General features: G+C 36.8%; 1 protein-coding gene across 1 annotated transcript in view; it reads right to left on the bottom strand.

Annotated features, from left to right (window-relative positions):
* Positions 1-16,990, bottom strand: part of HMCN1 (hemicentin 1) — a 691,072-nt gene that overhangs the window by 198,892 nt on the left and 475,190 nt on the right. Inside the window, exon 45 of the mRNA XM_007937695.2 lies at positions 16,150-16,317. Coding sequence (XP_007935886.1) covers positions 16,150-16,317 — 168 coding nt within the window. The remainder of the gene's footprint in view (positions 1-16,149; positions 16,318-16,990) is intronic.

Here is a 16,990-nt window from a genome sequence, read left to right as displayed (position 1 = left end):
CCAGCCACTCCTCGGAAGGAAGGTTGGGCAATCTACTTCAGTCATGTTACCATCTTGGAAACTCAAGGAGGGGTTGTTGAGTTGGATCCAACTTGATGGCAGTCTTCAGAAAGACATCTTGGCTCTTTAGCACTTTAAAGAGTCTTTTGAAGCAGATTTGCCTAGTGCAATACATCACCTGATTTCTTGACTGCTGCTTCCTTTGGTGTTAACTGTGGAACCAAGTAATATGAAATCTTTGACAACTTCAATCTTGTCTCCATTTATCATCATGTTGCTTATTGCTCCAGTTGTGAGGATTTTTGTTTTCTTTATGTTGAGGTGTAAATCCATATTCCAGACAGTAATTTTTATGGGGTCCTTGAAATCATTTGAGGAGTAAGTCCAAGAAAGACAAATAGATCATTTAGATTTAAATTATTTCTTTATATTATTTAAATTTTTTAATTAGATTTTAAAATTTCTACCTAGTATAATTTTGTCTGCTACCCTAAATTTGAACAGGAAAATTTAAATAGTACTTAATGAAAATTCCATGTAAATATTCACCGAGATCTAGTTTTTTCAAGAGTTTCCATCTGCTTTCTGTTTTTATAAACACAACAAACTGTCATCTCATTCCCAAAATACAGAAAGGTGAATTTAGTAGTATCAGTGTTTGGATCTTATTTACATAAAGTGGATTGCTTGAATTCAGGTTTTCTTTTTTTACCAAATGAATGTAGGCAAATAAAATTGAATATGGAAATAATTTAAACACATTAAGAACATGTCACTTAGGACAGGGTTCCAGCACTCACTGTTACTCCAGAATAGTGAGACCCATAGTATGATTTCAGTTGAGAGAAGTTTAAGCAATACAACCTCAGTGAGTCACTGCTGGCTCTACCCACTCAACTTCATAAGACTCATGATCTTTTCTTTCTTTGTTCCCTGATTCTCTCACTTATTCCAGTAGGGGGAGGGAGATTCTCACAGTAAGTTATATTTATACAGAGACATTTCTTGTTCTTATTAAATTTTTATAGCAGTTATCGGTTCTTGGCAGATAACTTCATAACAACAATAAGGCCTTTACCAAAGCAATGCTTGCAGAAAAGCTGCACTGAAGGTCTCAAGAGGACAAATCATAATGAAACAGAAGTGTACAGCAGACCAAGCAAGGACCAGGCAGGTCATATGTCATTGATTTGATTCTCATTCATCTATTGCACAAGACACATGTTCGGACTGTAAAACTGATGACTTCTCTGGCAGCACCACAAGGTAAAATATTTTTAATGTGTTCACTCAGGGATCTTCAGCAGCTGGTCAAGCAAAACAAAACTAAATTAAATGAAAACACCACTCCTGTAAATCTATAGTAAGCCAGAGTTCATCATCTGTGTTGCCTTTTACATTTATAGGAGTCTGATGCAGTTATTGGGTTTAATAAGTGTTCCTACTTTTTCAACAATAAGGAATTTCAAGTAATAAGCTAAAAAAATATGAGGGACATTTCAAGACAAGAAGAAAATGTTCCGATTTTTGGTAAACAAATTTTAATTTTTGTCATTACTACATATGTCTTAAGATCAGTAGACTGGAGGTCCTATGAAAATCAAAGGATCATAGTAAGGACACAGAAATGTTTCCCAGGTTATCTATAGCAATAACAACAGCAAATGTGTATTAGATGCTTACCATATGAGCAAGCAGTGTGTTAACTGGTTTACACATATTACCTCATTTTGCCTTTAACCAACTCTACTAATATCTCCATGTTATAGATGAAGCAACTGGAAATTAGGTAAGTTAAGTAATTGCCTGAGGTTATATACCTAGTGAGTATAATAGATAATAAATGATACCAATAGCAATGTACATTGCTCTTCAAGCTCCTGTCATGTATAGATCGAGATCATGAAGAAACATATTCCTTGAGCTATTTAGGCCTAATTCCAACACTGAAGTTTGAACCTACCCCCTGTTCCAAGGGAGAAACTAACCCACTGCCGTTGAGTCATTTCCAACTCATAGAGACCTCTCCTTGGGTTTCCAAGGCAATATCTTTTACAGAAGTAGATTGCCCAAGATCTGGCAATTTATTCCCATAAACATTACAGCCTAGGAAATCCTACAGTACAGTTCTCTTCTGTCATAAAGTGTTACTATGAGTTGGAAAAGACTTGACAACACAACAACAATTCCAACATTAGGAAAAGATCTTTTCTGAAAATGCTTTAGGAAATGGAAAGGTATGCTTTGTTTGAATAGATTTAGGAGACTGTACCTCAATACTTCTAGAAGCAGTTCATCTTGATTTTAAGCAATCTAAATATTTTTAAGGTTGTTTATACGAAGACCCAAATCTATCTCTAGAATCTTCTGCACACTAATGTGAGTTTTAGCATCTGGAACTAGAGGGAATCAATATATATTTTTCTATACTATATAACTCATGATATAGTTAAATTTAATTTTCATTATTTACTCATAATGCTTATTTTTCCAAGTTACATACAATCAGACATATTATTTAGAGATTATTTACTATCATGGTTACCTATTAAAAATATCATCAATAAATACTTCTAGTCTTCCTGATAAGAACTGTTAAGTACAATTGATTTATTTCTTTCCTTATTTGAGAAAAATATATATTATATTGTTTTTGTTAGGTGCCATCGAGTTGGCGCCAACTCATAGCGACCCTATATACAACATATATGTCTATGTGTGTGTGTGCATGTGTGTATATCTCTCTCTCTCTATATATAAAGCATTTTATTAATGTAGGGAAATGTTGCATTTGTTTTTCTTGAAAATCACACTACACTGTTGGTATATATTTGAATAACAAAATTCGGAGATGCTTTTATACAAAGAACTTTGAGTCTCTTTTTGTTATTAGGTTCCATCAAGTCCTGCCTGGCCCGGCACCATCTTCATAATCATTGTTATCTTTGAGCCCACTGTTGCAGTCACCGTTTTAATCCTTCCACTTTAGGGTCTTCCTCCTTTTCAATGACTCTCTACTTTAGCAAGCATGAGAGCCTTCTCCAGGGACTGGTCCCTCGTGCTAACATGTCCAAAGCATGTGAGATGAAGGTTTACTGTCCTCATTTCTAAGGAATATTCTGGCTGTACTTCTTCCAAGACAAAAATGTTCTTTTGGCAGGGCATAGTGTGTATATTCAATATTCTTCACCAACACCATAATTCAAATGCATCGATTCTTATTCAGTCTTTCTTTGAAGAAAATGGAAATTATCATGGGTTGAGTCAGGTGCACCATAGTCCTCAAAGTAGTATCTTTGTTTTTATCACTCTAGAGAGGTCTTTTACAGCACATTTGCCCAATGCAATATGTTGTTTGATTTCTTGACTGCTGCTTCCATGGTCATTAATTGTGTATGCAAGTCAAATGAAATCCTTGACAATTCTAATATTTTCTCCATTTATCATGATGGTGCTTATTGGTCCACTGTGAGGATTTCTGTTGTCTTTATGTTGAAGTGTAATCCATTCTGAAGGCTGTAATTTTTACCTTCATCACTAAGTGCTCCAAGTTCAATTCACTTTCAGCAAGCAAGGCTGGGTCATCTGCATATCATAGGTTGTTACTGATTCTTCTTCCAATCACGATGCCACACTGTTCCGGTTACCTAGTGCCACTCTGACAAGAATATACCACAAATGGGATGGCTTGAACAAACAGGAGTTTATTCCCTCACAGTTCGGGAGGCTAGAAGTCTGAGTTCAAAGTGCCAGGCTCTAGGGGTTGGGTGAAAGCCCATAGACTTGGGCTTCAGCTCTGCATCCAGCTCCTGGCCCACTGAAGCTAGAGGCTTTTCTTCACTCAGACAGCTGCTGGCTGCTGAGGCTGCCAACCCTAAGGTTGACAAGTAACAAGGCACAGTCCCGACATTACCAAATTACTCAGCAGGCCATTAATTCAAGTCCATTGTAAGTCTCAAGGTCGGCAGAGCTAGGCAGGCTGCTGAACAACAACACAGCTACATGCCAGGTTCAAGGTGCCATAGCTATAGACCATTCCCAAAGCTGCTTCTTATATACAGGAAGCAGACCACATACCCAAAGCAGCTACTCAGTTGCTTGTGGTAGATCCCACCATGGAGTTGATTGCCAGTCTCATCACGGGGAATAACTACCACCAGCTGCCCAGCCACTCAACCAGGCCCAGACAAGTTGACACACAAACATAACCACCACACACACTCTTCATACAGTCTAGCTTCTTGGATTATTTGCTCAGTATACAGATTGTGTAAGTATGGAAAGGATACAATCCTGATGCAAATCTTTCCTGATGCCAAACCATGCAGTATTCCCTTGTTCTGTTCAAATAACTACTGCTTGCTCTACATACAGGTTCCTCATGGACACAATTAAGTGTTCTGTAATTCTCCTCTCTTCTCATTGTTATTCATAATTTGTTAAGAACTAAAGAGTTGAATAACTATTGCATAGTTAAGAAAAATACTAGAAGGAAATACTAGAAGGAAACATGCTTCTGGTATTCTCTGCTTTCAGTTTAGATCATGACATCAGCATGGATCCCTTCTTTCTGTGTCCTCTTCTGAATCTGGCTTTAATTTCTGGTAGTTCCATGTTGATGTACTCCTGTAACTGTTTTTAATAATCTTTTGGATAATTTTACTTGCATGCAATATTAATGATATTGTTTGGTAATGTCCACATTCTATTGGACACCTGTCTCTGCAATATGCATAAATATGGAACCCTTTAAGTCCTTTGGCCGAGGAACTCTTTCGAATTTCTTGGCATAGAAAGTGAGCATTTCCAGTGCCGTATCTGTTTGCTGAAACACCTCAATTGGTATTTTGTCAATACCTGGAGCCTTGTTTTTCACCAATGCCTTCAGTGTAGCTTGGACTCTTCCTTCAATACCATTGGTTCTTGATCATACGCTACCTCCTGAAATGGTTGAACATCAACAAATTATTTTTGGCACAGTCTGTATATTCCTTTCACATTCTGTTGATACTTTCTGTGTCATTCAATTTTTTGAACATAGAATCCTTCAACCTCTTAACTCTAGGTTGAATTTTTTCTTCAGTTCTTTCAGCTTGAGAAATGTTGAGTGAGTTCTTCCCTTTTGGTTTTCTAATTTCAGGTCTTTGCACATTTCACCTTAATACTTTGCCTTCTTGAATTGCTCTTTGAAATAATCTGTTCAGCTCCTTTACTTCATTATTTCTTCCATTAGCTTTAGCTACTCTACATTCAAAAGCAAGTTTCTGAGTCTCTTCTGACATTCATTTTGGTCTTGTCTTCTTTTCCCATCTTTTTAATAACCTTTTGCTTTCTTCACATATGATGTCCTTGATGTCATCCCACAACTTGCCTGGTCTTTGGACGTTAGTGTTCAATATGTCAAATCTGTTCTCGAGATGGTATGTAAATTAATATGGAATATACAAAGGTCATTTTTTGGCTTTATGGAGTTGTTTTAATTTTCTTCAGCTTCATGCAAGCAGCCATCTAGATGCAACGATGGGTCTCTCCTCATCCAGAGCAAAGAAGAATGAAGAAACCAAAGATTCATGGAAAGAATTAGTCTTAGTGATGGGTACACCATGTGATCTGCAGCCTATATGACAATGAGACCAGAAGAACTAGATGGTGCCCGGCTACCACTGTCAACAACTCAGAGGGATCTACGTAAGAGATCCTTGATAGAGAGGGAGAACAATGTGGGACAAAAGTCAAAATCATTTGGAAAAAAAAAGGGGGGACCAAATTTGCTGGTCTGATAGAGCCTGGTGGAACCACTGAGTCTGTGACCCCTAACTGCCCTTCAGGTCTAGAATTGAACCCATACCTGTGGCCTCCAGCCAAACAAAAGACAGGCATAGGAGTTGAACATTTACTTGAGGTATATACACTCCTTGGAGAGAACAATCATGGGAGAAAGAAGGACTGTTTATGCACAGGGAGACAGCTCAGGGGGCAGGGTTGTATAGAGGAAAGACACAGGGAAGAGATGACTGTTGGGAGGAAGTGGGAATGGAGCTGTTGCATTGTGGTGAATTGTGGTCAATGTCATGAAACAAAGTGCATGTGAATTGCTGTATGGAAAGTGAATTTGCCCTGTAAATTTTCACCCAAATCACAATTAAAAAAAAAAAAAAAATCTTCAGCTTCAACCTGAACTTGCATATGAGCAGCTGAAGTTCTATTCCACAGTTGGTCCCTGCTCTTGTTCTGATTGCTGATACTGAGCTTCTCTATAGTGTCTTTCCACAGATGTGGTTGATTTGATTCCTGTGTATTAGTCTGACGAGGTCCTTGTGTATACTTGACATTCATGTTGTTGTACAAAGGTATTTGCAATGACTAAGTAATTGGTCTCACAAATTCTATTATGTGGTCTTCAGTTCTATCATCAAGGTCATATTTTCCAGCTACTTATTCTTATTCATTGCCAACTTCTGCATGCAAGCACAGCTATTCATCAATGCATCTTGATTGCATGTTTGATCACTTTCAGATTACAGAAGTTGATAAATGTCTTCACTTTCTTCATCTTTGCCATTAAGAGTTGGTATATAATTTTGAATAACAGCCATATTAACTGGTCTTCCTTGTAGATGCATAGGTATTAACCTATCATTGACAGCATTGTATTTCAGGATAGATCTTGAAATGTTTGTTTTAACGAAGAATTAGACACCATTCCTCTTCAAGCTATCATTCCCAGCAAAGTAGAACATATGATTGCCTGATTCAAAATGATTAATACCAGTCTATTTCAGCTCACGAATGCCTAGAATATTGATCTTCAAGCATTCTATTTCATCACTGACAACTTCAAATTTTCTTTGATTCATACTTTGCATATTCCACATTCTGATTATCTCTTCATAATTTTAATTGTTGGTTTTTGAACCTATGTGCAGGAGTTTATTAACCTTCACCTAGTTAGGTTTAACTCAAAAGTTCCAGTATGAAATGTGTCTAAATGTTGATGTCTTCATTCAACATTTTAGGTAGTCTTCTAAGTAAAGTTTTTTATTAACCACAAACTTGGCATTTTCACCTTTTTTTACTGTGTCAAAGCTAACAGTAAAAGGAACCAAGAGTGGTCTCCTGTGGCATGCCACAAGAAACATCTCTCCAAGCTTATACTGACCCATAAAAAACAAGCTATTGATTTTTTTTTTCCTTCCTAACTAGATAAGGAATAAGCTAAATATCTTTTCTATCATAATGGAGAAATCTTAACTCACAGGAATCTCCCACATCTTGGAAATATAAACATCACTCAGATTACAATCATGAATAAGTTAAAATATTTGGCCACTGAAGTATATTATGTAACTTGATTCTGTCTACACTTGGGATTCACTTTTAAAACTTCTTTTCATTCTTCACTTTTCAAATTATTTGGTACTCATTGTAACACGAATGCTTTGACAGCTCCATTGTTTAAGTAATAGGAAAGTGCCAAGATTTCTTTTAAAAACTTATTTAGAAAATGGTGGAATACGCAGACAGACTGCACAGACCCTATTCAACAAAGAAAAGGGGAACCAATTAACATAGATATAGAAGACAATCCCGGAGCTCTCAGCTTTGAAAGGAAGGATACAGAAGTGGGTTAAACTCCAAGTAGTGCAAGGACCTTCATGAAACTACCAAAAAAGGAGAGTACAGAGCTGTGGTCTGTCAGTGATCCTGATGGCACAGACAGCGTGGATATTGCCAAGTGGTGTTAGGACCTAAGAATTAACCTAAAAATTGATGCTGCTAGCCAGGGTCTACATGGAGGACTGCACTTGTGGCTGGTGAATAAAAGTGGAAGAAGCGAACAGGGAGATGGGCTGAACTGTGGACTTTTGCCTGTCTGGAGGATGCAGCCATTTTGAATGTTTACAAGTGGTTCAATCATTTTGGATATTTAAGGAGATAATAATCTCCCGGATTCCAGAGACCTAAGAATATGCTCCATTTCCTGGGAACCGCAAGGACATTCCGGACGCAAATGACTGGAAAGGTGTGATATTCCCCTTGTTACTTTTATACTCCACACCCTCTTGGTGAATGGAACTGTGGCCATCCCTCACTCCCACCCACCTTCTGGACCGGCAGGAATTCCATCCCACCCACCTTCTGGACCGGCAGGAATTCCATCCCACTTTGTATGCTCCAACAGAGCATGGGTGCTCTGCCCCATCCTTCTCAGATTTTTTTTTCTTCAGTTTATTTGTTTTTGTCTGTTTTAAAATTATTATTATTATTATTTTGTTCATCCCTTCAATTATTATTATTTATTCTTCCCTTCCCAGGTTCTAGTTTTTACCTTTTACTCTCTTTCCTGTTCCTGGTTCCCATTTTTTTTTTCTTTCTTGTGGTTAACCCCATTCCTTGTTTCTCTTTTTGCATTTTTCCCATTTTTTTCCCTCATCATATCCTCTTTTCTCTTATGGTCCCCTCCCCAGATATTATGGTATTTTTTTTCTTTCTTTTCTTTTTTAATTTTTTGGTGATTGTTCCTTTGTGTTATATAGCGTATTTTTTGTCCATTTGCTTTTATTGTTTTGATGTTTTTTTGATTGTTGTTTTTGCTTAACTGAGTGTGACACAGCAGCTGTGCCCATACAACGCAACCAAACCCGCACCTCCTGAGGTTCCACTTACTGAGTGAGAGCCACCATTTCCTTCTCCACCAACTGGCCAATGACAAATGACCACCAAGAAGAGCCTGACTCATCCTTAACTGCTCTTCACAAACAGAAGAGATCAAAACACAACAACATCACAATGTCTGGGAGACAACAGACCATCACAGTCCACAAAAAGAAGTAAGATAAAGGTGTAGAAACAAAGGAGCAGGATACAGACCCAGAACACATCCCTGAGGAAGAAGCACCATTGGGACTCCCTGATAAGGAATTCAAAAGAATTATATTTAGGTATCTACAAAAGATTGAGAGGCAGATCAAAGAAAACACTGACAAAATTAATGAAAACACAGACAAAACTCTAGAACAACTTCAGAAGAAAATACAAGAACAAAATGACAAAATAAATGAAAAATCAGAAATGGTACAGATAGAAATCCTGAAGATTAACACTAAATTTTCAGAAATAGATAACACATTGAAAGGACAAAGGTGTAGAATTGAATCAATGGAAGACAGAATTAATATGATTGAAGACAAATACTTGAATAGTTCTTTGGAAAGGTATCAACCAGAAAAAAGATCAAAACAAAATGAAGAAAGCCTAAGCTGCATGTGGGATACCATCAAAAGGAATAACGTACGTGTAATCGGAATTACAGAACAGGAAGAGAAAAAGAAAACCACTGAGAAAATTGTCTAAGATTTGCTGGAAGAGAACCCTTATATGAAGAAAGATGAAAATATGTCCACTGAGGAAGTCCAATGAACCCCAAATAGGATAGACCTCAAAAGAAAATTACCAAGACATATCATCATCAAACTCATCAAAATCAAAGACCAAGAAAGAATCCTAAAAGCAGCATGGGAAAAATAAAAAGTTACCTACACAACCAATAAGAATAAACTCTGATTTTTCAGCAGAAACCATGCAAGTGAGAAGGCAATGGAATGGTATACATAAAATGCTGAAAGAGAAAAATTTCCACCAAGAATTATATAGCTGGCAAAACTGTCCCACAAATATGATGGTAAAATTAGGCAATTTCCAGAAAAGCAGAAATTAAGGGAATTTGTTAAAACCAGACTAACCTTACAAGAGATACAAAAGGGAGTCCTCTGAACAGAGAACCAAAAACAGCAAACCACGAACGACCATTAACACACAAGATGACATAACCCAGAAACCAACACAGCTATGGAAGTATCCAAAGTAAAATAAAATTACAAGGTTGTAAACAGGGAACCAGATACACCAATTGGCAAATGAGGACAATTACAAACGAAAAAGAAGAATAAATGTGTAGTTACAGAACTTCTAAACGGTGAGGAAGTCAAGAGATTTGCAAGATAGAATGGACTGTTCTAAACGTGGGAAGAAAATTACAAATCACAGGCTAACCTTAAAGAAAAATGATAAACCTTCACATCACAATAAAAAAAGGGGACAAGCACAAACATTTAGCAAATACTAAAATAATAACAACAAAGGAAATGATAACATATGATTCATAAACAAAATGAGCTCAGCACAGAAAATTATATGGAACAAAGAAACCAGGGACACTATGAAAAAACACATAACAAAATGACAGCAACGAATTCATACTTGTCAATAATTTCACTGGAGGCTAATGGATTAAATGCACCACTCAAGAGATGGAGAGTTGCAGATTGGATAAGAAAACAAAACCCGTCAATATATTGTCTACAAGAGACACACCTTAGAGACAAAGAAAAAAATTGACTAAAAATCAAAGGTTGGAAAAGGATATATCAAGGAAATGGCAACCAAAAAGCAGCAGGAATGGCAATATTAATTTCTGATTAAATTGACTTTAAGACAAAAACCACCATATGAGACAAGGAAGGACATTATATAATGATTAAAGGATCAATTGAACAAGAAGATATAACCATAATAAATATCTGTGGACCCAATGAAAGAGCACCAAAATACATAAATCAAACTTTAACAGAATTGAAAAGACAAATACATGGCTTCACAGTCATAGTAGGAGACCTTAATACACCATTTTCAATCTAAGATAGAACTGGAAAGAAACTCAACTAAGACACAGAAGAGCTAAACAACATAATCCACCAACATGACCTCAGAGACAGCTACTGAGTACTTCACCCAACAACAGCACAATATGCATTCTTTTCCAGTGCACATGGAACATTCTCCAGGATAGATCATATGTTAGGCCTTAAAACAAGCCTTAAAAAATTTAAAAACACTGAAATACTGCAAAGCATCCTCTCAAATCACAATACTATAAAATTCAAAATCAATAATAGGAAGATCAATGGAAAAAGAGCAAACACATGGAAACTGAACAACACCCTCCTTAAGAAAGACTGAGTAAGAGAAGAAATAAAAAAATGAAATTAAAAAATTGTTTGAATCAAATGAGAATAAAAACACAACATATCAAAATCTTTGGGACACAGCAAAACCAGTGCTCAGAGGCCAATTTATAGCAATAAATACATACATCAAAAAAGAAGAAAGCCAAAATCAACACTTTAAATCAACATCTCCGATTAGAAGAACAGCAAAAAAAGCTGACAGTCACCAGAAGAAAGGAAATAAAGATTGAAGCAAAAATCAATGAAACAGAAAATAGAAAGACAATAGAAAAAGCAACAAGACTAGAAGTTGTTTTTTGAAAATCTAAATAAAATTGACAAACCACTGGCAAATTTAACAAAGCAAAAGAAGGAGAGAATGCAAATCACAAATAAGAAACAAAATGGGTGACACCACAACAGAACCAACTGAAATAAAAAGGATAGTATCAGGATACTATGAAGAACCGTACTCCAACAAATTTGAAAATCTGGAAGAAATGGATAGATTTCTAGAAACACACTACTTACCTAAAATAACACAGACTGAGGTAGAAAAGTTGAACAGATCCATAACAAAAGAAGAAATTGAACAGGTCATAAAAAAATTACCAACAAAAAAAGTCCTGGCCCAGACGGTTTCACCAGAGAATTCTACCTAACATTCAGAGCAGAAATTATACCAATCCTACTTGGGAGGACGGAATCCTTTCAAATTCACTTTATGAAGCAAGCATAACCTTGATACAAAAATCAGGCTAAGATATTACTAAAAAGGAGAACTATACACCAATATCCTCATGAATATAGATGAGAAAATCTTCAACAAAATCCTAGCCAATAGACTCCAATAGCATATTAAGAAAATAATTCACTATGACCTAGTGGGGTTCATATCGGTATGCAAGGATTGTTCAACATTATAAAAGCAATCAATGTCATCCACCACATAAATAAAACAAAGAAGAAGAACCACATGATCATATCAATTGATGCAGAAGAGGCATTTGATAAAATCCAACACCCATTCCTGATCAATACTCTCAGCAAAATAGGAATAGAAGGGACATTCCTCACCATAATAAAGAGCATGTATGCAAAACCAACAGCCAACATTATTATCAATGGAGAGAGACTGAAACCATTCCCTTTGTGAACAGGAACCAGACAAGGATGTCTGCTATCACCACTTCTATTCAACATTGTACTGGAAGTCCTAGTCAGGTCAATAAGGCAAGAAAGGGAAATCAAAGGCATCCAAATTGGTAAGGAAGAAGTCAAACTACCCCTATTTTCTTATGATATGATCTTATACCTAGAAAACCCAAGAGACTCAGTCAAGAAGCTCCTGGAACTAATTGAGAGAGTTAGCATCATAGCAGGATATAAGATCAACATCCAAAAATCAGTTGGATTCCTCCACATGAGCAAAGAGATTGCTGAAAAAGAAATAAGGAAATCAATACCATTCACAATTGCTACCAAAAATATAAAATATTTGGGAATAAATCTTACCAGGGACACAAAAGACCTATATAAAGGAAACTATAAAACACTGCTTCAAGAAGCCATAAGAGATCTACATAAATGGAAGAACATATTATGCTCATGGATAAGAAGACTGAACATTGTGAAAATGTTAATTCTACCCAAAGGAATCTATACATTCAATTCAATCCCAAACCAAATCCCATCAACGTTCTTTACAGATATGGAAAAATCAATCACTAACTTTATGAAGAAATGAAAGAGATCTTAGATAAGCAAAGCATTACTGAAGAAAAATGAAGTAAGAGGTCTTACATTCCCATATCGTAAAGCCTACTATACAGCCATAGTAGTCAAAACTGTCTGGTATTGGTACAATGACAGACACATCTCCACTGCCATTGAGTAGGATCCGACTCATAGCAACCCCTCCTTGGGTTTCTGAGGCAGTATCATTACAGAAGTAGATTGCCCAACCCTCGTTCTGAGGAGTGGCTGTTGGGTTTGAACCGCTAGCCTTCTTGTTAGCAGTCAAATGCCTTAGGCACTATGCCACCAGAGCTCCTACCAATGGAATAGAATTGAGAACCCAAAAATAGATCCATCAGCCTATTTGGTCAGCTGATCTTTGACAAAGGGCTGAAATCCATTAAATGGGGAAGAGATTATCTATTTAACAAATGGTGTTGGCAAAACTGGATATCCTTTTGCAGAAAAATGAAACAAGATCTGTACCTCACACCATACATAAAATCTACCTCCAGATGAATCAAAGATTTAAATGTGAAACCTGAAACTATAAAGTTCCTCAAGGAAAAACTAGGGGCAAATTTAGGAGCCCTAATAGATGGCATAAATAGATTATCAAGCATAATCCAAAATGCACAAACAGCAGAAGATAAACTAGATGAATGGGACCTTCTAAAAATTTAATTTTTATGTGCTTCCAAAGAGTTCCCCAAAAGAGTCAAAAAGGAACCTATGGATTGGGAAAAATTATTTGGCAATGAAGTATGTGATAAGGGACTTATTTCTAGAATTTATAGAAAACTCCAACACCTTAACAGCAAAAAGACAATCCAGTTTAAAAATGGGCAGATGACTTGAATAGATGCTTCATCGAAGAGGATATTCAGGTGGCCAACAAACACGAAGAAATGCTCATGATCTTAGCCATTATTGTTGTTGTTATGTGCCATCGAGTCGGACTCGAGTCATAGAGACCCCTCCTTGGGTTTCCAAAGTGGTATCACTACGGAAGTAGGTTGCTCAACCTCCCTTCCAAGGAGTGGCTGGTGGGTTTGAACCGCCAGCCTTCTGGTTAGCAGTCAAGTGCCTTAGGCACTACACTACCAGAGCTCAAAATGACAATGAGATACCATCTTGCCCCAGCACTAGTAGCAAAGTTCAACAAGACAGAAAATAACAAATGCTGGTGAGGATGCAGAGTTATTGGGACTCTCATGCACTGCTGGTGGGACTGTCAAATGGTACAATCATTGTGGAAAGCAGTATGGTGATTCCTTAAAAAATTGGAATTAGAAACACTATTTGGCCCAGCAATTCTATTACTAGGTATATAGCCTAAAGAAGTGAGAGTGAGGACAAGAACAGATATATGCACACCCATGTTCATCACAGCACTATTTACAGTAGCCAAAAGATGGACAACCTAGATGCCCTCAACAGAAGAATGGATAACCAAACTATAGTACATACACACAACGGAATACTATGCAACCCTAAAGAAAAATGTAGAATCAGCAAAACACTGCATAATATGGATGAACTTGGAGAACATTATGATTAGTGAAATAAGTCAATCACAGAAGGACAAATATTGTATTAATCCATTACTGTAAAAAGTCAAGGAAAGGTTTATATATTGAAGGAAATTTTCTTTGTTAGTTACCAGGGTTGGGAGGGGAGGGTAAGGGTGGGGAGAGAACCCTGTTAGATTGGTAGAGACAAGTATTGATTTGGGTGAAGAGAAGGGCAACATATCAAATGTGAGTAATCAACATGGTGGCACTGAGGAAGAGGAAGACATAGAGAGGTGCAGGGGAGGTTCAGACAACAAAGATGAACCCTTCCACACATACAGTACTGCCATTGTAAGTGAAGGCAAACATTGATATGTGGGAGGATAGATGGGTTTATAAGCTGAACTATTAAGTATGTCCATGTAGTGGAAGTATGCCCAAGACCATATATAGCGTTGGCAGACAATGTTTCTACAAGTGTATTGGTATGTTCTGTAAGAATTTCCAGGTATATAGTAGAGCTGACAAGGGGCAAGAGTGTAGTGACTTCTTGTTCACAGCCAGCTAGCTACCCAGAGGTAGTGAGTAGTTGGACCTGTGGGCTCAGGACCATGGTCATAGGGGACATCAAGCTCAATTGGCATAGCATACTACACAAAAACACTGTTCCACATCCTATGTTGGTGAGTAGCAACTGGAATTTTAAAAGCTTGCAAGTGGCCATCTAGATGCAATGATGGGTGTCTCCTTATCCAGAGCAAAGAAGAATGAAGAAAACCAAAGACACATGGAAACAATTAGTCCAAGTGACTAGTATACCATGTGGTCTTCAGACTGTATGACTATGAGACCAGAAGAACTAGATGGTGCCCGACTACCACTGTCAAGCACTCAGAGGCGGGGATCTATGTAGGAGATCCTAGATAGAGTGGGAGAATAATGTGGAACAAAACTCAAAATCATAAAAAAAAAAAAAGAACCAGGTTTGCTGGTCTGATAGAGCATGATGGAACCATTGAGACTATGGCCCCTAGCTGCCCTTTAGGTCTGGAATTGAACCCACTCCTGTGGCTTCTAGCCAAACAAAAGACAGGCATATGAGCTAAACAGTTACAATAGGCAGATACCCTCCTTGGAGAGATAAATTTTGGGAGAATAGAAGGGCTGTGCATGCACAGGGAGACAGCTAGTGGGCAGGCAGGTGTGTATGGGATGAAAGGACACAGGGAAGAGATAATTATGGTGAGGAAGTGGAAGAGGAGCTATTGCATGGTAAATTGTAATCAATGTCATGAGACAAAGTACATGTGAGCTGCTGTATGGAAAGTGAATTTGCTGTGTAAACTTTTACCCAAATCACAATAAAAATTTAAAAAAAGAAAGAAAACTTCAGAGGAATTCCCCAGTAGAGTAAGATACAAGATAAGGATGTCCTTGTTATCATTTTGAATTATAATTTTACTTCAGTTCTTTTCCAATGCACTAGCATTTCTTTCACAACATTAAGTCAATATAATTTAAAATTAATACATATAATGTAAAATTGACATATGGGATTTGTTAAACAAAAAATTATACTCACCCTTTTAATATTTGTCATGATTTTTTCTCTTAATCCAAGAAGGATCTTTTAGAATCAAAATGTTTGATAAATATTTATCAAAAGTTTACATTTTTTTTTTAAAAAAAAAGGTCTAAAGATTTTTAGAGGTTTTACCCATTTTCAAATAGCTTTCTGAGTCCATCTAATTATATTTTAATATGATTTTTATAGTAAGCAACTACATAAAAAAGAAATATAAGGCAATAAAAACACAAAGGAAAGAAAAATTAAGAACAATTTTGGCCATATGAAGCTAACTATATTATCAGGCTACTAGAATTTCTAATACCTGAGAGAATTCTCAAAGAACTGCTAAGGCTGATGGGCCATCCATCTTTAAGCCAGGTTATTGAAGGTAGGGGAATTCCTGAAGCTTCACAAGTTAGGGACACTGAGTTTTTTTCTATCACACTGATATTTTCAGGCGTCCCATGGTTCCCTATGATGCTTGGAGGGGCTGTAAGTCAAAACAAAACAAATAATAAATGGAAAGAAATGTAGTCGATACATATCAAAAAACAAATACAAGACAGCTCATTGTTACTTATAAGACTTCCATTTTCTGGTGAATAGTAAGCTGACACTTCTTCCCCACTATTAGCACTACATAACTTTTATGTTCTTATTCTAGTAGTGGTGAATGTTCTTCCATGGGTCACTCGTCTTTTCTGGTAAATTTTTAATATAAATTCATGACTTTCACATTATAGGCAGGATTTTCTAATGACCAATTCTAATCCAAAGAGTTTAAGCTAATCTAGTGAATAGATACTGAAGATTGATTCCTTTTCTCTTTCATCTTCTGATTCCTTTAGCTTTGACTCACACATTGGTTGCAAACTACAGAAAGTTATTTGGTTTTGTGTATGTCTTAAACGGACTCAAGTTGTAAGATCTGTTTCCATTAAATTTACCATTGGTTCTATAGATTTAAACATTGCAGTTTAATTTGGATACATCCAGTTAGGTGTCTCTGAGCACATATATTTTTGGTCTTTCCTATTTTTATATGTATTTGTGGCTTCTTACTTAAAATATTAGGAGCTCTGGTGGCATAGTGCCTAAGGCATTTGACTGCTAACCAGAAGGCTGGTGGTTCAAACCCACCAGCCACTCCTTGGAAGGAAGAT

This window comes from Orycteropus afer, unplaced genomic scaffold (assembly GCF_000298275.1).
Source record: "Orycteropus afer afer isolate SDZICR_OR568_19922 unplaced genomic scaffold, OryAfe1.0 scaffold00043, whole genome shotgun sequence".
Classification (NCBI taxonomy): domain Eukaryota; kingdom Metazoa; phylum Chordata; class Mammalia; order Tubulidentata; family Orycteropodidae; genus Orycteropus; species Orycteropus afer.
Note: the sequence above shows the minus strand (reverse complement) of the source record. Positions and strands in the feature narration are given on the sequence as shown.